Source organism: Acinonyx jubatus, chromosome D1 (assembly GCF_027475565.1).
Source record: "Acinonyx jubatus isolate Ajub_Pintada_27869175 chromosome D1, VMU_Ajub_asm_v1.0, whole genome shotgun sequence".
NCBI classification, from domain to species: domain Eukaryota; kingdom Metazoa; phylum Chordata; class Mammalia; order Carnivora; family Felidae; genus Acinonyx; species Acinonyx jubatus.
The window spans coordinates 53453519-53477968 of NC_069390.1; the positions used below are offsets into that span (position 1 = coordinate 53453519).

At 39.6% G+C, this 24450-nt stretch overlaps 3 protein-coding genes across 4 annotated transcripts in view; 2 read left to right on the forward strand and 1 right to left on the reverse strand.

Moving 5' to 3' along the window:
- Positions 1-24450, reverse strand: part of LOC106966067 (olfactory receptor 51H1-like) — a 281581-nt gene that overhangs the window by 92838 nt on the left and 164293 nt on the right. The gene's annotated exons all lie outside the window — the stretch shown is intronic.
- On the forward strand, positions 2511-3574 carry LOC106966141 (olfactory receptor 52R1-like). Its single transcript, XM_015062214.3, has one exon. The coding sequence runs from the start codon at positions 2520-2522 to the stop codon at positions 3450-3452; it is 933 nt and encodes a 310-aa protein (XP_014917700.3). The 5' UTR covers positions 2511-2519; the 3' UTR covers positions 3453-3574.
- LOC128311855 (olfactory receptor 52R1-like) lies at positions 14600-15710 on the forward strand. The gene has a single exon (XM_053203614.1). It carries the CDS (start codon positions 14615-14617, stop codon positions 15557-15559), a length of 945 nt encoding a protein of 314 aa, XP_053059589.1. The 5' UTR covers positions 14600-14614; the 3' UTR covers positions 15560-15710.

Sequence of the window (24450 nt, forward strand, 5' to 3'; positions counted from 1 at the left end):
TTCTTTTTCCTACTTCTTAGGGAATGTACACATCTTTCCCCCAACTCAGCAGCAAGTTGATGACCTGTGTCTCCCCTCAGAATTACTATTGAAAACCTCACACACTGCACAAAAAAAAAAAAAAATGACCTAAGATTGGTTAGTCTTAGCTAATGGTTAATTGGTTAACTCCTTGTCCACTCCACATTAGTTGCAGACTTAACTCCTTGCAAGTCTGAGGAGGGAAAAAGACAAAGGAAATGCTGATAGTGAGGACATCAGATTCCATGGGAATGTAAATGTAGAGAAGAAAGAGAGGCACCAGTCAAGAGCCCCATCTCCTGCCTCAGACTTGGGTTCCTGTCTGAGGAGTCACCACTCCAAAAAGAGTATGTAGAACAGGTAAGTTCCCCATGAAGGCTGATGGGCAGAAGTGTGTAAGCGTGTATTAAAAACAATAACATGTAAAAGCAAATAGTGTTATATTTACAAAAATAGCAACATTTTCTATGAGTAATTAGATTATTATGCACTTTGAGACATTGTAGGTTTACCCAGCACCTTTATCAGTGTTCAGTGCAGGAACAAAAATGGCCTCATTATGCTCTCCCAGGTGCCCATGAGACCCACTGAGTATGTCTTCACAAATGGAGGGTGACTTACAGGGGGCAGGAGGGAAGGAGAAAAGAAGATTCTGGTTCAAACAGAAGATAAAACTGAAAGCCAGGCAGAAGCGCATGAAAAAGAACATTAAACACCAGATAACGTGTGTGTTTCTGAATTTTCACTATGCCCTAGAAAGGAGTGTTTGTTCTGAGCAAAGCCCTAGCTATTATCTAGGTAGGATAGTAAAGTTTCCAAATTAAAGCAAAATTTATAAGTTCTGATCCACATTTCTCTTATAATGCTATAAATATAGGGAAAGTCAGGAAGAGATTAAGTTTATTTGGGATCTTGAACAAAACCTTTTTAGGAACCATTACATCAGGTTGAATGAAATTTTGTTAGTCTCCAGAGGCTGGTTAAGGGAGATTTGAAAAGATACTCTTCTTATCTGGGTGTTTCCGTTAGGGAGGACATTCAAACAAAGGCTCTGGTCAATTAAGATTAAATTGATCATTGACTCCACATAGGTAACAGTCAGTAGAGGGATCATACAGGGTCAACCGTTGTAATGCAAGTATTGGCACAGGATGACATTCATGTCTGTCAACAGACAGCAGCTCAGACTCCAGCATGAAAAATACATATAGCTGTCTTGTGACCTGGCATCAAAGTAGTGTTTAGAAGGTTCTATGAGGACATTTTTAAGATATGGCTAACCAGGTAAAAAGTCCATTACCCCTGAACAATGACATTTATTTGTTGTTTGCTTCAGCAAACATTTATTAAAATGTTCTGTGCCAAGTAGAAAAGTGCTCAGGTTGGTGTACTCGTTAGGGCCGACCTCATGAAAATTCATCATGCAGGACAGGAGTTAGTAAACTATCCACCTGCAGAACAAATCCAGCTTGCAGCCTGGTTTTGAAAATAAAATTGTAGTGGAATGTAGCCACACTCACACACTTCCATATGGACTGTGCTCCTTTCATGCTACCATGCCCAAGCTGACTAATACCAACAAGACTGTATGGCCCACAAAGACTAAAATACGCGTGATCTGACCTTTCACAGAAAACAGTTGCTGGCCCCTAATCTAGGAGGAGACATCCACTATACATAACAGGTTTAACTGCAGGTGTACAATCTGTCAGTCTGTCATCCTCCAGCCCAAATTCTCCCGGTAACTCCGAGAATCAAAAATAACTCATCATCACTACGCACAATGCCATTAAGACAAAGTGCTTTGCAAACTGGTTTCCTGTCCTAAAAAGTTCCCAAGTGGCTTAAATAAATGGCTGAAAAGAACCTGTTGGAAAGGTGAAACAAATCATTTTGTCCTAAAGAATAGAAGGATGAGAATTACTATTAGTGACATTATTTGTTAAGATAGTTTTCTCTTAACAGATTCTGTTTTCATGGATAATATTGATTCTTATACACAAACTACACTTGCAGCTAGTATGTTCTGACACTACTTTGAGTGACATACATATGAATGAAGACTAAAGAATGACATCACTGGGGCGCCTGGGTGGCACAGCCGGTTAAGCGTCCGACTTCAGCCAGGTCACGATCTCGCGGTCCGTGAGTTCGAGCCCCGCGTCAGGCTCTGGGCTGATGGCTCGGAGCCTGGAGCCTGTTTCCGATTCTGTGTCTCCCTCTCTCTCTGCCCCTCCCCCGTTCATGCTCTGTCTCTCTCTGTCCCAAAAATAAATAAATGTTGAAAAAAAAATTTAAAAAGAATGACATCACTTTATGTTCCAAACTTTAATTTATTAAAACATTTGAAATTATTCCAGTTTACTTTTAAAGCCAATCAACCTATTATTCAATGGCTTCTTCTAAAATATTATAAATAATACTAATAACTTATTTCATTGTTATCACTTGTAGAGCATAGATTACCTTCCCAAGGAAACCAAATTAACCATCCTGTGATGCTGGCTTTAGGGAACAGCTCTTCACATCCTGCATACTTCATCCTACTTGGGATCCCAGGACTCGAGAATTCCCAATTTTGGATTGCCTTTCCTCTCTGTGCCATGTATGTTGTGGCTATAATTGGCAATACCACTGTCCTCCATATAGTCCGAATTGACCACACTCTGCATGAGCCCATGTACCTCTTTCTAGCCATGCTGGCTATCACTGACCTGGTCCTCTCATCTTCCACCCAACCTAAAATGCTGGCTATACTCTGGTTTCATGCTCATGAGACTGAATACCATGCCTGCCTCATCCAGGTGTTCTTCATCCATGCCTTTTCCTCTGTGGAGTCTGGGGTACTCATGGCTATGGCCTTGGACCGTTATGTGGCCATCTGCTTCCCACTCCGTCACTCAAGTGTCCTGACCCCAGCTGTAGTGGGTAAATTGGGAGCAGCTGTGATGATGAGAGCATTGCTGTTGGTGAGCCCCTTCTGCATTATGGTCTCCAGGATGCCCTTCTGCCCCAACCAGATCATTCCTCAGTCATACTGTGAGCACATGGCTGTGCTAAAGCTGGTATGTGCAGATACTAGAGTAAATCGTGCATATGGGCTCTTTGGGGCCTTCTCTGTGGTTGGCTTTGATATGAGTGTCATCAGTGTATCCTATGTGATGATTTTGAGAACTGTTCTGGGGTTGCCTTCTGGTCAAGCCCGGCTCAAGGCTTTTGGTACATGTGCATCCCATATCTGTGTCATCTTGGCTTTTTATATCCTAGCACTCTTTACATTCCTCACCCACCGCTTTGGACATCATGTGCCCCAAGCAGTACATATCATGTTTGCCAATCTCTATCTCCTGGTTCCTCCCATGATCAACCCCATCATCTATGGAGTTAGAACCAAGCAGATCAGGAACAGGGTTATTCAAGGTTGTTGTTGAAAAGATCCCTGAGCCAAAGGTCATAGTATACCAACCAACCCAATCACCTCACTGATCTAGGAACACAAATGCAGATAATTTGTCATGCCATCACATATCAGCACAAAGTCATATCTGTGAACAAAAGGCCCAGAGTTTAGTAACCCTCCAGAGTAGGACCAATTTTCGGGATGCCCACAACAAGAGCTCTCAACAAGAGCCCACAACAAGAGATGTGATTAACCATAAATGCTGAGTTGACCAATGTTCATCATCATAAGAAAACAGTGAAAAATATGTCAACCTACCAAATTAGTGAAGATTTTAAAAGAATGCCATTTCCTGTCCATCAACTGATGAATGGATAAAGAAATTGTGGTTTATATACACAATGGAGTACTACAGGGCAATGAGAAAGAACGAAATATGGCCCTTTGTAGCAACGTGGATGGAACTGGAGAGTGTGATGCTAAGTGAAATAAGCCATACAGAGAAAGACAGATACCATATGTTTTCACTCTTATGTGGATCCTGAGAAACTTAACAGAAACCCATGGGGGAGGGGAAGGAAGAAAATAAAAAAAAAGGTTAGAGTGGGAGAGAGCTAAAGCATAAGAGACTCTTAAAAACTGAGAATAAACTGAGGGTTGATGGGGGGTGGGAGGGAGGGCAGGGTGGGTGATGGGTATTGAGGAGGGCACCTTTTGGGATGAGCACTGGGTGTTATATGGAAACCAATTTGACAATAAATTTCATATATTGAAAAAATAAATAAATAAATAAAAGAATGCCATTTCCACAGACCACCAAGGTGAAAATTATTTTTACACTATCACTAGAAGTACAAGTTGGTAAACCTTGTTAAAAAGGAGACTTGAAATTTCTACCAGAACAATTAGAAAACACATGTATTCCCCATCTTGGAATCTCTTTATAAAAATAGAATTTGAAAAAGAAATTCAAAGGCACATACAGATTCATTACTTATAAAAACAAAAACTGGAAAACATTCTAATAATAACCTATAAGACCCAGATGAAGAATAAACAATTGAATATCATGTAACATTTAACTAATGTATTTGCAAAGAGTATGGAAAGGTATGTAAAATGAACAAGATAGAACATTAAAGAAAAAAGAAAAAAAACATTTGCCCACAAGGCTATGGCCATTTCAAAAAGAAATAGAAGGCATAGAAAAATATTCTGGAAATACATCCAAAATCTAATAATAGCAACTCAGAGGAGTGATATTTGTGGTTTATTAATTTTATTTCTTCATTTTTATGTATTCTTTAAAATTATCCTTGATTGAGGAAGCTTAATTTTAGTGTGAGCAAATGTAATTGAAACAACAAAAGTGTACAAAGAGGTTATTTCAGTGCCAAAGCCTAGGGGAAGGCAGTGGGCAATCTGAGAAGATGAAGGACTCTAGAATAACTTCCAGAAAATCTTGAAACTCCAGATGTGAAATTAAACCAGAATCACAACCTTTTGAGACTGGTAAGAATGAGGATTAGGTATGCTGAGCATTGGATTCTCCTTCCAAAATTTCCTAAATCCCTGATTCAATGGATTTCAGAATGACAGAGTGTGGGAAAAGAATGAAGGAGAATTTCCCTTCTGAAGATAACTATATTGTATGGTTAAAGGTAGTGAGAAAATCACTAGAAGTTTTAGTATTTGTTAATATTTAATTTCCTTTTATATTAAAATTTCAAGCTATTATTAGAAACTGTATTTTTTACTTTCATTTTTTCTTTATGAGGTATACTTCTACAAAAAGTTGTACTTATTTAATGCATATATTTTGATGGTTTGGACATATGCTACAGACATAATACCATCACCACAAACAAGGTACAATCACCCACCACAATTATTGAATTGGTCTTTTTATCATCCTGCACCATTCTCCTGTTAAAGCCAATACTGAAAAGGTTCTAGGCACTGAGGCTTTTATGTTACTAAAACCAACATCAGTTGAAGGTACTTTAAGAAGAATCAGGAACATGTTTGCTTCTCCCAGAAGAAACACTATTAGAGACTAAAAGTGTCCCCAAAAATGAATAGGTATTCTGAAGGAGCATTTTCATGATCCCCAAATTTTAGAGTTATCAAGGGACTGTTATACTGTTATCAGCAAATCAGTTAGTGATTGTGAGCCCCTCTCCCTCTTTTTAAAATCAACTTTATTTCTGTATAACTTGTGACAATAAAATGTAAGTATTTTAATGCACAGTTTGAAGAGTTCTAACACATATAAATGCCTCTGTAGCTCCCACCCCAGTTAAGACATAGAACATTTTCAACACTTTGGAAAAGTTTCTCTTCCCTCTCTGGAGCCAGTTGCCACCTCTGTACCCAAACCAGGCAAAGCCTGATCTGGTTTCTTTCAATATATATTTATTTTCTCTCACTAAAACTTTCATAAATCTAAGAACAAATAATATATTCTTTTAATTCTGGTGTCTTTCACTCAGTATAGAGATTTTCAGATTCAGCCATGCTGTTGTATGTATGATAAGTAGTTATTTACTATTATTTCTGAGCAGTATATTCTATTTTTTCAACATACCAGTGGTCACCATTTTCCTTTACTTCAGCCCTTCTATTCTTCTTCCAAACATATTCTCTTCTTATCTGTGTTAGGGTTTTGCTCTAAATCATTCCACGTCCCCCAGTTGTTATTTTCTAGAATATTCTATCTTCCTCTCAACATCCTTTAGATGTCAACTAATACAACCTTATCAGTGAAGTGTGCTTAACTCATATATGTCAACTAATTCTTGCCCCCCACCGTAATTTTCTTTCAACATAAATATTTTATTTCCTCCTTATCTTAACAGAATATGTAAATATTCAAATACTTATTCACCATCAGTTAGTATGACTTGAATATAACTTCCATAAGTATAGCATACTTGTTCACTATTCTATCCCAAACCTAGCTCACCAGAAAAAACTACTTACATGAACGAATGATTAAATTTTTACATGTGCCTGGTACCATCGTCACAACAATTCCACTCCTGACCACAAGATGGCATTGGCAGGTCCATTTTTGCTTCCTTCCTCCAAAATGGGATACAAGACATTTCAGTCCTAAGGCCTCCTTTCATTATTCCCATGGAAACTTTGAAGGTTGTTATCTGTCTGATAAGATACCTTTGACAGATAAATAACAATTTGTCCCTCACTCACTTCTTTTTATTTACAAATATAAAATATTGGAACATTTTACATTTATCTTCAAGAAATACCTATGAAGTGATTATGTTGCACCAAATATTATTCTATGAGAGGATGGGACTACCACAGAGACAGGAGAAAATGGCAATCAGAGAACCTAGTTAGTATGAAACGATCAAATGAAGCACACTGAATTCCAGCTCCAGTAGAAAACCTACTTACTTAAACTGTGCAGCTCTATCACGACTAGAAGTACCCTTAAGTATCATGAATCAGTGAAAATAGAAGATTGCCTTCATTACAACCTGAAGAACTAGTGGGTCCAGGACATCAAATCTGTAACTAACTCCAGGCACCTGTACTCATTTCCAAAAACTATCAAGTGAGTACTTTGAGCAAGAGACTTGATTTCCCATTTGTACATGGGCAGAGTCATCCCAGTGCCTCTCTTCTCTCAGCACACACCTCTAGGGTGACCTAGTGGCTAAGAGAAGCCAGTCAGAACTTAACAAAAGCAGGTCAGCTTCTCCTGGTTTTTAAACATTATTCAGGGCTGAGATCTGCTGTCTGAGCTCAGTTCTACAGTAACTTCAAGAGGGGAATAATGCATCATCAGTATTGTCTACTCTGCACGGAGCCAAACACAGTGTTATTAGTATGATGTATTTCATGCTCAAAGTCAACAAGCATTTCTTCACCACTTACTATGTGCCAGTACCGTGTTTGGTGCTGGGGTTATGAACATAACAAGTTCATAGTTCATCCTAAAATCCCCTCCTCCAACCTCCTCCAGCACCTGCTACAATCTACAGTCATCACCCTCACCCACTTATACCCTGATGACCTGACTATGTATTTATTATTGATTCTCTGCTACATCTGTTATGCCTGAGGTCACTAACTAATCTTACTCTATCTTTGAGGCTAGAGGTCAGAAAGCAGAAGAAGAAGAAAGGCCCAAGGAGGTATGATGCCTCACTTAGCAGAGCCTTGGCCTCATCCCCATCCCAGATAAACCTGGAGTCTCAGTCTTTGATTTCAAGTTCTGAATGTGCATATTTTAGGTATGGACCATCACGGAAGTGTTTGGGATTCACTACTCTCTAGAAGCCCTAGAGTTACCAGCCATGTTATTTCTTTTGTTTTCTAAACTTTATCTATTTGTTTTGAGAAAGAGAGAGAGAGAGAGCATTGGAGGGTTTTGAGAGAGAGAGAGAGAGAGAGCATTGGAGGGGCAGAAAGAGGAAAGAGAGAATACCAAGGAGGCTCCATGCTGTCAGTGTGGGAACTTTTTTCCCGGAAACTTTGGCTTATAGACACATCATCTTGATAACTACCTTCATGGCCAAATGGCAATTTCTCTCTACCTATACATCTGTGTTTCCAAATTTCCCCTTGTACGAAGACAGCAGTCACATTGGATTAGGGCCCACCCTACTCCAACATGACCTCATTTTATCCACCTACACTCTGATGACAAAGTCATATTCTGAGGTACAGTGGAGTAGAAATTCAACATATAAATCGGGGTGGGGGGACACAATTCAACCCACAACAATTGTCCAAGCAGTGCACATACATTTTTTCTTGTCTTTTTCGGTCTCCAGGGCCTTCACTACAGTGTTAACATCAGCAAGGTTCTCCCTGAACTTTGAGGAAGCAGAGCATAGCCCTGGTTATTTCCCCTCTAACCATATTTGATTTCCTTCCTGAATGTGGTAATGAACCCTGCATGGTGGAGCAACTGGCAGTGAGAGCACTTTCTTCAGGAGAGTAAGAAATGAGGACAAAAAATCATCATTATACACCTTCTGAGGTCAGATAACAGACAGTTTAACCTTCTACATTATGGTTGGAAGTTCTGCTTCTTGAGAAGATACACAAAGTAACAAAAGATATTCATTGTAATTAGTGGACAGAGTCTGAACAATAAACTTAGTCAAGGAGGTCAGTTATTACAGTTTCCAAACACAATGTCTCTGCACAATTAAAGGGAGAGAAATGTGAAAATAGTTTGGGCTGCTTTGAGAGCCCAGGTAAGGTCAGTGGCCATGAACTTGCAATGGTCCCAATCTGATCATTGGTGCTATTGCTTCTAGCAGTTCCTCAGTGGTACAGGGGTAGCAGGAGACAGTGACATAATAGTAGCTGTGATGGATAGATAGTGTTGAGGTTATTCACACAAGTATGGTTGAAATGATGAACTATGAGGACTATATTTCATAGAAAAGAACTTGAAAAGAGTACTGAAAAGATTGGCTATATATATATATATATATATATATATATATATATATATATATAAGTTTTGAAGGAATTGATGATGTGAAAAACAAGAAATGAGGGGCACCTGGATGGCTCAGTCAGTTAAGCATCCAACTTCAGCTCAGGTCATGATCTCACGGTACGTGAGTTTGAGCCCCGTTAGGACCTGTGCTGACAGCTCAGAGCCTGGAGCCTGCTTTGGATTCTATTTCTCTCTCTCTCTCTCTCTCTCTCTCTCTCTCTCTCTCTCTCTCTTTCTGCCCCTCCCCCACTCATGCTCGCTCACTCTCGCTCTCTCTCAAAAATAAATAAACATTAAAAAATATATTAAATTTTTAAAAAGGAAACACAAAATGAGTAAAAAAAAGTAGAAAGATACAATGGTGTCATTAGAATAACATGCTCAAGGATTCAGAGATTGATTGATATGCTGTGGCAAGGTTCAGGACATGTCCATTTGATATTGACTAAGTATCTATATGGAGACAGAGGAAAACACAAGTGAGGATCAAAAAGCTATGAGGCTCTGGATGGGGATCTTTTGACATAGTTACACTGAAGCGTCCCAGGATTCTTAGGTCAATATTCTCAACAACATCTTCTTCCATCAAAACTTCCTTTCCAAACGTTTTTCTCTGACTCTGCCATCATAACCCCACAAAACCTAACTTAAAGATTGGTGTGGCTACAAGTTCATGGTAAAACACCTTAACTAGGCTCTCAATACTTCCCACAAATCTGTACATTCTACCAAAGACTGAGATTTAGAGCATGGGTGTGAGCCTGGTTCACAAGTCCTCCATGAATCCTGCAGAAACACCACCTTTTGAAACACACAAACCATGAAAAGAACTTTACAAGAGTAAATCAGGAAAGTACTGACCTGCCTACTACACGTTGATTTCAGCAAGCAATACCGAACTAAACTTGAAAAACAGTGTGGCTGACCTAGTGAGTTACTTCGATAAGAACTTGGGTACCATGTCTGCTTGGAAGCACCATGGCACTGAGAATCTTGGGAAGATTCATGAGATGAGGAAACTCAGTTCCTACCCTTAGATGTGACATTTTATTGAAGGAGAAAAGCTCCTCTCATTACAAAAGAAAAAGGCAGCGGGGGTGGGGGGAGAGATGAAGGACAGAAGAGGAGGAGGAGGAGAATTAAGAAGAGAAGAAGGAAGAAGGGGAAGAGGAGGGAGGAGGAGGAAGAGGAAAAGAACAACAACAACATCATCAACAACAAGGCACTTTCTTCTACTTTCATTACACCAAATGTTTAATCTATGACAGCTAAAAGAAGCAAAGAAAACTAATTTGCAACCAGAGATAACTCCAAAATTACAATGTCCCCTGCTCCCTAGAATAATAAAACCTTGAATATTTCCTATAAACCTGGACTCCCCAACAAAACCAGTTGTATCCCAGATTTTTTCTTCTGCTGATAGTTTAAACTAAAACATGACCTTTGTGAACATAATGATGGCAATTCACCATAAACAGGTTATTGTAATCCTGATAATGGTGGTAACATTACGTGTGATTTGTTTCCCTATAATTATATGTTGGGTTTTAGATTTTGCAAAGCACGGTTTCTGAAGTCTAACAGCTTTCATCTGTGCAAATAAATCCTTACTTTCTGTTTTTAATTATTTATTTGTCAAATATTCCTTTGACATATCCTATATCAAGGAATGCTGAGAAAAATAAATATGAGAATACCAGCCAGGCCTACACAGGGAGTGACAGGAAGCTCTGCACAGACTTAACTGTTCAGGCTGAGCTAAGAGGGCTTTCCAGCTTCACAACTTTCCACAAACAACTATGGCAAGACCTCCATCTGGAATTTGTTCTCCCTCTCCTAATAAGAAGTGAAAGGGCTTAGACCATTGTACCTTGGGACACACAGAAGCACCAACAGATTGTCAACACCCTCATCAAACCCACAATATTGCCTATACACACTCGTATAGACACACAGTGATGTGTAATCACAGTGTCAGGTTTGGAGCTCAGTGTATGCCTTCATAAAACATGTGTATTTAGTGGCTTTGTACTCACAGAGCCACACTATCCCACTAAATATGTATACCAACAGCAAATGATTATTTATACCTACACAAACACAGCTTATACACATACTCACATTCACATGCAAATCCAGTCCTTACACGTGTTTATTAACACATCTCTCAGATACACATCAACAAACATATCAACACACTTTCACATTCCACATTCCACATTTTGTTTCACTAACAAAAAATGCATGCATACAGATAAGCTCACACTCCTGTAATCTCAACAACACACATTCTTGCACATGCATTCAAATCCCCTGCTTTAGCTATGTGTATACAGAGGAGAGAGGCAAGTTAGGGGTTAATGCTTCCAGCTTACCCTCCAGTCTCAGAGGAAGCCAGAGTATGAGGCAGTGGGGCCCAAGAGGAAGGAAAGAATTAATGCTGGGGAAGGGAAAGGCCAGACTTAAACAGGTCTTTAAATAGGTCCAAACTCATAGTCTCTGTAAAAAGCTAAATCACAGGAGCCAGTTAGAGCTGCTTATGGTCAAAGATAAAGCAGAGCTCAAGGTGAGTGGTCCCCTGTGCCCCAGTCATCTCTGCCCTTCCCAGAGAACAGTAGGACTCACAGGGTCTCTAAGAATCTGAAATGCAAGGCAATGCACTGTGCGGAATGACCTGACTTATGCGGGCTCCAGGTCCAGCGATCCATGACTGGTGAATTTCCTTCTGAGATGGGGAGACAATTCGCTGCTCACACTGTGTCCTCCAGGGAAATTCTAGACAAGTAGGCAACCTGCCTCCACACTCAATCCCTCCACAAAGGACGCAGGATCTGAACCCTACCCCACTTCGGCAATCTTGCTACATGCCTTAGTTTTAGATACCCCAAAGTGAGAGAACAGACTAAATTTCTCTGAAGCCATTCCTTAGCAAGATCTCAGCCCATTTTATCCTTTACCCTTTCAGACTTGAGCAACTCGATTAAACTGATGAACATAACTATCTCTACATAATGAGTGGGGTAATTGAAGTCAACAGAGGTAGTGGTATCAGCACTGGATTCAAACCCGTACTCACAGATGAAAACTGAGCTCCAGCAGTGTGAGAACATTTTTCTTGCAACCATATTCCCTGAAACAAAAGTTACACCAAGTTCTCACAAATTATATTGTACTTTGGAGAATAGCAACATTGAATCTGAAGTTCAAGGTGTGATCACCCTGGCTGTAACATAGAAAAAAAGATGGCTTAATTTCTTCTGCCAATAAGCACTATGCTCACATGAGGTCTAGCATATGGTAGGCAAGGACAGGGACATATTTATAAGCAGGGAAAGGGGGAAGGAATTTTGGGCAAGAAGGGAAATTATATTGCCCTTCTTTTTCCTACTTCTTAGGGAATGTACACATCTTTCCCCCAACTCAGCAGCAAGTTGATGACCTGTGTCTCCCCTCAGAATTACTACTGAAAACCTCACACACTGCACAAAAATGACCCAAGATTGGTTAACTCCCTGTGTACTCCACATGACTTGTAGCCTTAATTCTTCATGCGTTGAGTTCATACGTCTGAGGAGGAAAAAAAGACAAAAGAATTTCTTGTAGTGATGATACCATATTTCATGGGATTGTTAAGTGTAGATAAGAAAGAAAGGCACCTGTCAAGAGCCCCCATTTCCCTCTTCAGACTGGGTCACCCCCTAAGAAGAGTCACTACTCCAAAAACAGTATGTAAAACAAACAGGTAATTTCCCTGTTAAGGCTGACAGGCAGAAGTTTGTGGGAGTTAAAACCAATAACATGTAAAAGCTTATAGTGTTATATTTACAAATATAGCAATGTCTTACATATTATTAAAGAGATTGTTATGCAGTTTGAGAAATTGAAGGTTTAGCCAGTTTATTCACCAGTGCCTAATGCAGAAACGAATATGGTCTAAGTGCTTTTCCAGGTGCCTATGAGCCTCAGTGACTTTGTCCTCACAAATGGAAGGTGACTTACGGGGGGGGGGGGGGGGGGGGAGAGAAAGGAGGGAGAAAGGAAGACTCTGATTCAAACAGAATGTATAACTGGAAGACCAAGCCAGCAGAAGGGAATGAAACAAGAGCCTTACACATCAGATAATGTGTCTGCTTCTGAATTTTCACTATGCCCCGGAGAGGAGTATTTCTTTTCAGCAAACCTACAGCTATTATCTAGGTAGGATAGTAAAGTTTCCAACTTAGAGCCTGATTTACCAACTCTGAGCCACATTTCTCTCATAATGTTATAAATCTAGGGAAAATCCAAAATAGATTAAGTGTATTTGGGATCTCAAAGAAACCCTTTTATAAAACTATTATATCTGTAGACTGAAACAATTGTTAATCCCCATAGGTGATTGGTTAAGGGAGATTTGAAAAGATACTCTTCTTAACTTGGTGTTTCTGTTATGGAGGAGGTAAGAATGAATGAATTCAAGGAAAGTCTCAGGTCAAGTGAAATTAAATAGTGGGAAGGTGTTGAGTAAGACCCAGGTAAGCTTTTGTGTCATTGACTCTCAGATAGGTAATAGTCTCCAGAGGGATCAGACAAGATCAACAATGTATGCAAGTATCAGCAGAAGATGACATTCACGTCTTTCAATGGACAGGAGGTCAGACTCTACTATGAGAAATATATGTAGCTGTCCTGTGGCACGGCATCAAAGTAATGTTTAGAGGATTCTATCAGGACATTGTAAGATATGGCTAATCAGTTAAAAAAGCAATTACCCCTGAACAATGATATTTATTCATTATTTGCTTTGAAAATGGTAATTAAACCCCTGTTTTGTGCCATGCACAGAGATACTAGGGATGCTGCACAATTCAGGGCTGACCTCATGAAAATTTGTCATATAAAATGGAATTAGCAAACTATCACCTGCAGACCAAATCCAGCTAGTAGCCTGATTTTGAAAATAAATTTGTATTGGAATGTAGCCACATTCACACATTTCTATACTGACTATGGTTGCATTCATGCTACAGTGGCTAAGCTGACTAGTTGCAACAAAACTATATGGTCCACAAAGTCTAAAATATGTGTGATGTGACCTTTTACAGAAAACATTTGCTGGCCCCTAATCTAGGAGGAGACATCCACTGTGGACAACAGGTTTAAATGCAGGTGTACAATCTGTCAGTCAGTCATCCTCCACCCCCAAATACTCCTGGTAACTCCTAAATCAAAGGTAACTCATCATCACTATATACAATGCTATGAGCCATTAAGACAAAGTGTTTTCCAAATTGGTTTCCTATCCTGAAAAGTTGCCTAGGTGGCTTAAACAGAGGGTGAAAAGAACCTATGGGAGATGTTAAACAAATAAAATATTCTAAAGAATAGAAGAGCAAAAATTACTATCAGTGACATTATTTGTTAAGATACTTTTCCCTTAGCAGGTTTGACTTTCATGGAAAATACTGATTCTTATACAGAAATTACACTTGCAGCTAGCATGTTCTGACCCCATTTTGAATGACATAAACATGAATGAAGAAGAGAGTAGCATCACATTATGTTGAAAAAATGTATTTATTAAAACAATTGAAATTATCCCATTTTACCATTAAACTCAATGGTCCTATCATTCAGTGGCCCTATGAAAGATTAAAAATAATACTAATTTATTGATTATAATCATACATTATCTTCTCAGCGGAGAACAATTTAACCATCCTGTGATGCTGGCTTTAGGGAACAGCTCTGCTCATCCTGAATACTTTATCCTACTTGGGATCCCAGGACTCAAGAATTCCCAATTTTGGATTGCCTTTCCTCTCTGTGCCATGTATGTTGTGGCTATAATTGGCAATACCACTGTCCTCCATATAGTCCGAATTGACCACACTCTGCATGAGCCCATGTACCTCTTTCTAGCCATGCTGGCTATCACTGACCTGGTCCTCTCGTCTTCCACCCAACCTAAAATGCTGGCTATACTCTGGTTTCATGCTCATGAGACTGAATACCATGCCTGCCTCATCCAGGTGTTCTTCATCCATGCCTTTTCCTCTGTGGAGTCTGGGGTACTCATGGCTATGGCCTTGGACCGTTATGTGGCCATCTGCTTCCCACTCCGTCACTCAAGTGTCCTGACCCCAGCTGTAGTGGGTAAATTGGGAGCAGCTGTGATGATGAGAGCATTGCTGTTGGTGAGCCCCTTCTGCATTATGGTCTCCAGGATGCCCTTCTGCCCCAACCAGATCATTCCCCAGCCATACTGTGAACACATGGCTGTGCTAAAGCTGGTGTGTGCAGATACTAGAGTAAATCGTGCATATGGGCTCTTTGTGGCCTTCTCTGTGGTTGGCTTTGATATGAGTGTCATCAGTGTATCCTATGTGATGATTTTGAGAACTGTTCTGGGGTTGCCTTCTGGTCAAGCCCAGCTCAAGGCTTTTGGCACATGTGCGTCCCATATCTGTGTCATCTTGGCTTTTTATATCCCAGCGCTCTTTACATTCCTCACCCACCGCTTTGGACATCATGTGCCCGGAGCAGTACATATCATGTTCGCTAATCTCTATCTCCTGGTACCTCCTATGGTCAACCCCATCATCTATGGAGTTAGAACCAAGCCGATAAAGGACAGGGTTATTCAAGGTTGTTGTGGTAAAGATCCCTGAGTCAAGGATCACAGCATCACAATCAAGCCAATAACCTACTGTGATCTGGGAACATAAACACAAAAAGAAAGTCTTCCAAGCCATCACATATCAGTACAGAGGTTAGTAAACCTCCAGAAGAAAAGAATCAATTTTCAGGATGCCCAGAACAGGAGCTCTCTGAGAGATGTGATTGCTGATCATAAATAATGAGATGATGAATGTTCATCAGCACAAGAAACCAGTAAGAACTATGTCGACCTATCAAATTAGTGAAGATTTGAAAACAATGCCATTTGCCACAGACTAATGTGAAAATTACTTTGACACTGTCACTAGAAGTATAAGTTGGTATACCTTGTTAAAAAGGAGATTAGAAATTTCCACCAAAACAGTTAACAAGTATGGGTACTTTGGAGCATCTTGGTGGCCCAGTTGAGTTCAGTGTCCAACTTTGGCTCAGGTTATGATCTCACAGCTGGTGAATTCGAGCCCCACGTGGGGTCACTCCTCTCAGAACAGAGCCTGCTTTGGATCCTCTGTTTCCCTCTCTCTCTGCCTTTCCCTCTCTCTCTATCTCTCAAAAATAAACATTTAAATTAAAGAGTAGGTATACTTTCCCCATCTCATATCTCTATAAAAATAGAATTTGAGAAAAAAAATAGTACAATGACATGTATAGATTATTTATAAAAACAAAAACAGAAAACATTCAAATATTGATCCATAAGACACAGATGAAGAATGAGCAATTGAATATCATGTATCATTTAATTAATGTGTTTGCACAAAGTATGTAAAGATGTAAAAAAGATCAAGATAGAATATTAAAGAAAAAAGAAAAATAACATTTATAGGCTGATGCCAATTCTAAATAGAAATACATATGCATAGAAAAAGATTCTAGAGGCCTCAGAGCTCAGAGATCTTCCAGTCCGTCAGGCAACACAAGGAGAGAGATGGACAAACTCCTGATGAAATTAGGTCTCACTTTCTGTCTCTCCCCCTCCCTCTAAATGAGTATTCTGAGACCAAATCACAGTTTGTATGGTGGTGCTCCACACCAGCAAGCAATTCTCTGGACACCAACTGGGTATCCTACAATTCAGTTCAGGAGACAGCATCAGATTCTGCAACTTCAAGGTTCAATCTTGCAAGACTGCACCTCCCACCTGACCTCTCACACTAATCATAAGAACAGTTGTTACCTGTGCTTCTAACCTACTGAGTATAAATCAGAGTTTCCCTTGGCCTGCGTCTTGTGCACAATTAATTTGCTAGGGCAACTCATAGCACTCAGAGAAACATATTACTTACTAGATTACCAGTGTATTATAAGGACATAACTCAGGAGCAACCAGAGGGAGGAGATGCATAGCGCAAAGGATGGGGAAAGGGCATTGAACCTATATGCCTTTGCCAGGGGTACTATTGTGAGAAGTAAGGGAGATGATTCATTTTCAGAAATACCAAATAAAAACTGTGCTGTATAGTTAACAGTAGGTTTACAACCTATTGGAAATATGTTCGAACTCCCTCCACAGTGGAGTCTGAAACTCTTGGACACTCTACTTCCTGGTTCTTCTTCCCCTCTCCTTTTCAAAGGCTTATTTTTGTAGGCTTTGCAATGAGCATGCATCAAAAAACACAAGGAGGAGTGACTAAAAGTCTCTGCCTCACTTCAGGGAATGTACATTTGTTCCAATCACACTAGTTTTTGCCTTACATGGGCATAGGCAACACCTGGGTAGGGCTGAAACCCTTGTAGTACTTAGCCAATGAGGAACTAGGGGAGGGACTTGCACACTAGGAAATAAATTGTTTGCTATAACTGTCCCTAGTGTGCCTGTCCATCAGACACCTGCTCTTGCAAGAATTTTGATTAAAGCCTGGCTTCACTGTGTTCTGAGTCTCCACATCCCTCCTTTGTTTGGGTCAGTGGGCTTTTTCTCAAACAATTCTCTCCACTCTTCAAGTGTTCACCAACATTGAAGCTCTCAGAACCTTGTCCTTCTGGGTTTTTATGGAGGCTCCATTACATAGGCATGATTGATTGATGCAATCATTGGCCATTGGCAATTGGTTCAAACTCCAGCCCCTCTCTCCTCCCTGGAGGTCTATTGGAACTGAAAGTTCCCACTCTCCAATCACGTGGCTGGTTCCTCTGGCAAGTGGGCCCTATCCTTGTGTGGGGTCAGAATGTCATGTCATTGACATAATAAAAGACACCTTAATGGCTCTTATCACTTAGGAAAGTCCAAGAGTTTTAGGAGCTCTCTGCCAGAAAAGTAGACAAAGACCAAATATATATTTATTATTAATCATAACTGATCACACCCTCCTTTCTTCTATCCATTTTTTTGATTTTTCAAATTTATCTTAAGTAATGTTTCTAAAACAGAAGAGTATTCAGATATGTCCATAGGCATCATGAAAACATAGTATCTTTCTTTAGATGCAATTGACTTTTATGAGCAGAAAAGGACAGGGATTAACATAGCATTTACTGTGATTCATTTCCATTTGGAGATTTAATATTTGAAGTGTTTATTATTCATTCTATATCTGGGCATGTGATTTATAAACACATCCATCAGGATAAACAGGATAACTCAATTTTTCTTTAATTTAGTTTAGGAAAAATATGTGTATTTATAACATATAATTAGTGTTTCTTGTTCAGACAATTTTCTGGTCACTCAGCTCTCATAGTTCCCAGCCTTCTCAAAAACAGCATGTTTATTACTTGCTTAGTCTCTTTAGAGGATAGTTTCCTTCTCCATCAGCAGTGATCCTCTGATGCCACCACCAGGGACTGGCGCCAACCCACTTCCTGTGTCTTTCCAAGATAAGAGGATTCTCAATTCTGGATCTGCTTCCTGTTCTAGATCAACTATGCTATGGTTGTGGTGAAACAACTCCCTTCTTTGATGTGGCCTGCACTGGCTACCTCTATGAACTATGTATTTCTTCCTAGCCCTTACAGCTTTCATAATAGAGGTCCTCTTGATGTGGTTTTGGAGTTGGGGGGAGGGGGGATGGGGTGAGCAGGGATCTGGAGTGGAGGCCAGGAAAGAATTCTTGAGATGTCTTTGGTTCATAACATTGAGTTTTTAAAAAATTATTTATTTAAGTTCAAGTTACTTACTATACAGTGTAGTACTGGTTTTAGGAGCAGAACCCAGTGATTCACCACTCACGTATAACACCCAGCGCTCATCCCAACAAGTGTCTTCCTTAATGCCCATCACCCATTAGCCCATCCCCCCCCACCTACTTCCCCTCCAGCAACCCTCAGTTTGTTCTCTGTATTTTAGAATCTCTTATGATTTGCCTCCCTCTCTGTTTTTATCTTATTGTTCCTTCCCTTCCCCTATGTTCATCTGCTTTGTTTCTTAAATTCCACATATGAGTGAAATCATATGATATTCATCTTTCTCTGATTGACTTATTTTTGCTTAGCATAATACATTACTTCCATCCACGTTGTTGCAAATGACAAGATTTCATTCTTTTTAATCACCAAATATTATTCCATTAAATATATATACCACATCTCTTTTTCCATTCATCAGTGGATGGACATTTGGGCTCTTTCCCTAATTTGGCTATTGTTGATAGAGCTGCTATAAACATTGGGTGCATGTGCTCCTTCGAATCAGTATTTTTGTAGACTCTGGATAAATGCCTACTTGTGCAATTGTTGGGTCATAGGGTAAATTCTATGCAAAATGGTGATTTTCTTAAAGCACATGAATAGGACCCATGGACTGAAAGAGCTGCACTGGGATTGTGATTTTATGTTTGGGAGTTGGGGGAGTTAAGGAAAAAGAAAGGCTTCCAAAAGGGCTTTCATGTGCCAATTTGGACTCATAAGATCCTGGAGGCCTTACTATTGTTGAGCTAAAGTTATTTTTCTCTCTTGTAAGGCATTAACATTAAGACAAGACAGTTGGGAGTTTTTTGGAGGAATGTTATACTCTATCTCAAGTATTTGTCAAAGGGCTGCAGGTTATAAATAAATTTAATTTCATCTACATTTTCTCCTTGCCTATGTTCCCCACATCATTATGGAGGAGAGGGTGATGTTAGGGCTCTAGGAAATTGAGTCTATGGGGTTCTGGAGATTGCTCTTTTCCTTGTAAATTATTAAGACAGTCATTTCTGTCTTAAGTCCTCTGTCCTGAGGAATGTCACACATAACCCACCCTGGAAGGGTCACGGGTGGGGGGAGCAGCTCTTTCTGCTCATGGGTCCTGTCAACAGGCTATAATGAAAACACCCTTTTGCACGAAAAACATCTCAAGAATTCTTTCTTGACCATTCACTCTCAGACCCCACTCCAAATCACTTCATTTTGGCATCCAGCATGGGGCCTGAGTCTTCTCATCTGGACTCCAAGGCTCAATGAAAATTGGTGAGTAATCCCTCCTCTCTTCCTTTATTTTCATTTCAGAGGCTTTTGCAAGGAGTTGGTCTTCTTTGTTCTCACTTCTCTTCTCTCTGATAGAGTCCTGTGAGGGCAAAGTCATATCTTCCTCCCACGAACAGCAGGTAAAGATACAAATAAAGGAGCAGGAGAAGAGGTGAAGAAGAACCAAGGAGACAGAGAGGTGGAGAAACTGGAGTAGAAATTTGAAAGAGGAAATACTATCTCTTTTCTTCCTCTCTAGGCTTTGCAGAGTAAAAGGAAGGAGATGGAAATGAGAATGAATGAAGAGACAAAATATCCTGCAAAAACTCTCTAGAAGTTTGAAACACATATGAATGTTCAAACTTTCCCCTGAAACTCAGAATCATGAAAGTGCTCATGGCCTTATTCATATTAAGATGGAGATACACCAAGGACAATTGCTAATAGCCAACAATACATTGAGGAGAGTAAAATTACAGGGATTCAATAATTCAGTAACTAGGGGTGCCTGGGTGGTTAACTCAGTTAAGTGTCAACCTCGATTTCATTTCAGGTCATGATCTCAGGGCCATGATATCAAGCCCCACATCAGAATCTTAGATGGACATTGAGCCTGCTTGGGATCCTCTCTCTCCATCTTCCTGTGTGTCTCCCCTGGGACTTGCGCGCGCGCGTGTGTGTGTGTGTGTGTGTGTGTGTGTGTGTGCGCGCGCGCGCTCTCTCTCTCTCTCTCTCTTAAAGAGAAATTCAGTAATTATGTTTAAAATTTTTTAATGCAATATTTTTATAAAATAAATTATTTGGGGTGTGGGCAATGGTGCCTGAATGGCTCAGTTGGTAAGCTACAGACTCAGGATTTTGGCTCAGGTCATGATCTCATGGTTTGTGAGTTCAAATCCCATGTGGTCTCTGCACTGACAGAACAGAGCCTCTTGGGATTCTCTGTCCTCCCCTCTCTCTCTCTCCCTCTCTCTCTCAAAATAAATAAATCAAGTTTAAAAAACATAAATAAAATAAAATAATTTTTATTCCATGATTCATAAAATATCAAAATTTTAAATAAAAAACAGTGCCATGCCAAGCTGTATTAGAGCAAAAGGAAAAAAAATGCGCACTAGTACTTTTTATGTTAGATAAATTATTGTTACTATTTTAAATATGTACTTGGGGCCTGGGTGGCTCAGTTGGTTAAGTGACTGTCTACTCTTGGTTTCAGCTCAGGACATGATCTCACTGTTCATGAGTTCAAGCCCCACATTGGGCTCTGCAGTGGCAGTGTGGAGCCTGCTTGGTATTCTCTCTCTCTCTCCCTCTGTCTCTACCCGTACCCCACTCTCTCTCTCTCTCTCACTCAAAATAAATAAACTTTAAAAATAAATAAATAAAGTAAGTAAGTAAGTACGTAAGTACTTCTTTGCTTATGTCATTTCAAAAAGTTACCATGTTGGAAGTTTTCTCATGAGTAAATGAGGATTCTAAATAATTTTTATTTGACTTTAGATGAAATATAAATTTTAATTTATTCTATTTTGGTATTAATAAAATACTTAAATTGAAAATAACGGTGTGGTATTTAATATAATTACTTTTCAATGTCTCAAATATTTTAATGTTCAAGAAAACATTAAGTATTAAAAATACATAAAAATATGTACATAGGGGTGCATAGTTTGCATTTTGCTACAGGACACTGTTGCTTGGCACAGCTCTGGTCTTTAGTGAGAATTTTGATATTCTGTTCATTACAGATTTTTGCATCAATTTTTATTTCTTAACACACTGCATAAAATGTTATTTATCTGATTGGTGGGTGAGTTTTTTATAGCACCCTTCTTTCATGCCCAAGAGAAATATGTTCCTTACCTGACCTTAGTTTCAGCCCTAATACTCATAACATGTGCAAAGTATGATATAGCAGGAAAAGTGACATCTTTGAGTCAGAAAGACTTGCCCTTTACTTGTATTTAATGAAGTAACTTAACCTAGCTAAACCTCTATTTATTTATATGTAAAATGCAGAAGATAGAACTACCTCTAAAGTAGCTGTTAAGACTACATGATGTAGAATAATTAAAACAAGTATTATGTCTCTGCCTGACAGAGAGTAGTTTTGATTCAGTGAAATGTATCATCGCAGGAACTTGCTGAAGTTGAGATGGAGACAAAGACAAAGGAGGAGAAAGAGAGGACAAGCAGAACAAGAATAAGAGCAGAAAAAGAACAAGAACAAGAACAAAAGAAGGAAGAAGAAGAACCTGGCACTTCTTTCTCTTCCATTACACCAAGTGTTTAATATCTGACAGCTAAAAGAAACAGACAAAGAGAAAAATCAGCAAACAGAGATAACTCCAAAATTACAATGTCAGCCTGATCCCCAGGATAATAAAACCTTGACTATTTCCTCTAAACCTGGACTAACAAAAACAGTTGTAGTCAGATTTTTGTTATGCTAATGTATTAAAATAAACCATGACCTTTGTGAACATAATGATTGCAATTCACCATAAACAGATTGCTGTAAACTTGATACTCTTGGTGAATTTTTGTGTGATTTGTTTCCCTGTAAATGTATGTTGGATTTTGATTTGGTGAGGCATAGCTTCTGAAGTCTGACAGCTTTGAACTCTGCAAATAAAGCCTTACCCTCTGTTTTTAAATAATTGCTGTCAAGTCTTCATTTGACCTATCCTATACCAGGGAATGCTAAGAAATAATAAATAAGAGAATACCAGCAAGGCTCTACACAGGGAGTGAGAGGAAGTTCTGCATAGGCTTACCTGTTTGGGCTAAGTGAGGACTTTCCAGCTTCACAAAGGGGAATTTACTAACAAAAATACATGCATACTGATAAGCTCATACTCCTGTAATCTCAACAACACACACTTTTGTGCATCCATTCAAATACGCTGCCTTTGTTTATGTGTATACAGAGGAGAGAGGCAAGTTAGGGGTTAATGTTTCCAGTTTTATTCTCTAATCTCAGAGGAAGCCAGTGTATGAGGCAGTGGGTTCCAAGAGGAGGGAAAGAATTAATGCTTGGGGAAGAGAGGGGCCATACTTTACAGGTCTTTAAATAGGTCTTAATCTACAGTCTCTGTGAAAAGCTGAGTCACAGAGGAGTCAGTTAAGCTGCTTATGGTCAGAGATAAAGCAGAGCTCAAGGTGAGTGGTCGGTCCCCTGTGCCTCAGTCATCTCTGCCCTTCCCAAAGAACAATAGGACTCACAGAGGCTCTAAGAAGCTGAAAGATAAGGCAATACACTTTGAAGGATGGCATGACTCATGGAGGCTCCAGGTAAAGAGATCCATGACTGTTGGATTTCTTTCTGAGATGGGGAGATAATTCGCTGCTCACACTGTGTCCTCCAGGAAAATTCTAGAAAAGCAGGAAGCTTCCCTCATACACAATCCCTCCACAAAGGACGCTGGATCTGAACTCTACCTTCCTCTAGCATTCTTGCTCCATGCCTTAGTTTTAGATACCCCAAAGTGACAGAATAGTCTAAATTTCCCTGCAGCTATTCCTTAGCAAGATCTCAGCCCATTTTTCCTCTACCCTTTCAGGCTTGAGCAACTTGGTTAAACTGATGGACATAACTATTTCCACATAATGAGTGGAGTAATGGAAGCCAACAGAGGTAATGGTATCAGCACTGGATTCAAACCTATACTCACAGATGAAAGCTGAGCTCCATTAGTGTCAGAACAGAATCCTTGAACCAAAAGCTATGCCAAGTTCTTACAAATTAGATTGTATTCTGGAGAAAAGAAAAATTGAATCTGAAGTTCGTTGTATGATCATCTTAGGTATAATGTTGGAAAAGATGACTTAATTTCTTCTTTCAGTATGCACTATGCTCACAAGAGGTGTAGCACATAAGGGCAGGGACAGGGACATATTTAAAAGGGAAAGGAGGAGGAATGTTGAGCAAGAAGGGAAATTACATTGCTCTTCCTTTTCCTACTCTTTAGAAAATGCAAATTTCCATCCCTCAACCCAGCAGCAAATTGATAACCTGTGTCTCCCCCTCAGAATTACTATTGAAAACCTCACACACTGCACAAAATGATACAAGACTAGTTAACTCCCTGTCCACTCCATATGACTTGTAACCTTAACTCTGCACATGTTGGGTTCATAAGTCTGAGGGGGAAAAAAGACTAAGGAAATGCTGATAGTGAGGACACCAGATTCCATGGGAATGTAAGTGCAGAAAAGAACGAGAGACACCTGTCAAGAGGCCCCATCAGCTATCTCAGACTTGGGTCCCTGGTCACCATCAAGAAGAGTCACCACTCCAAATGGAGTATGTAAAATAGGTATGTTCTCCATGAAGGCTGATGGGCAGAAGTGTGTGAGAGTTAAAAACAATAACATGTAAAGTCATATAGTGTTATATTTATAAAAACAGCAATGTCTATCATAATTAATTAGAATAGCATACCTTTTGTTAAAGTGTAGTTTTAGCCAGTATCTTTACCAGTGCCCAGTGCAGGAA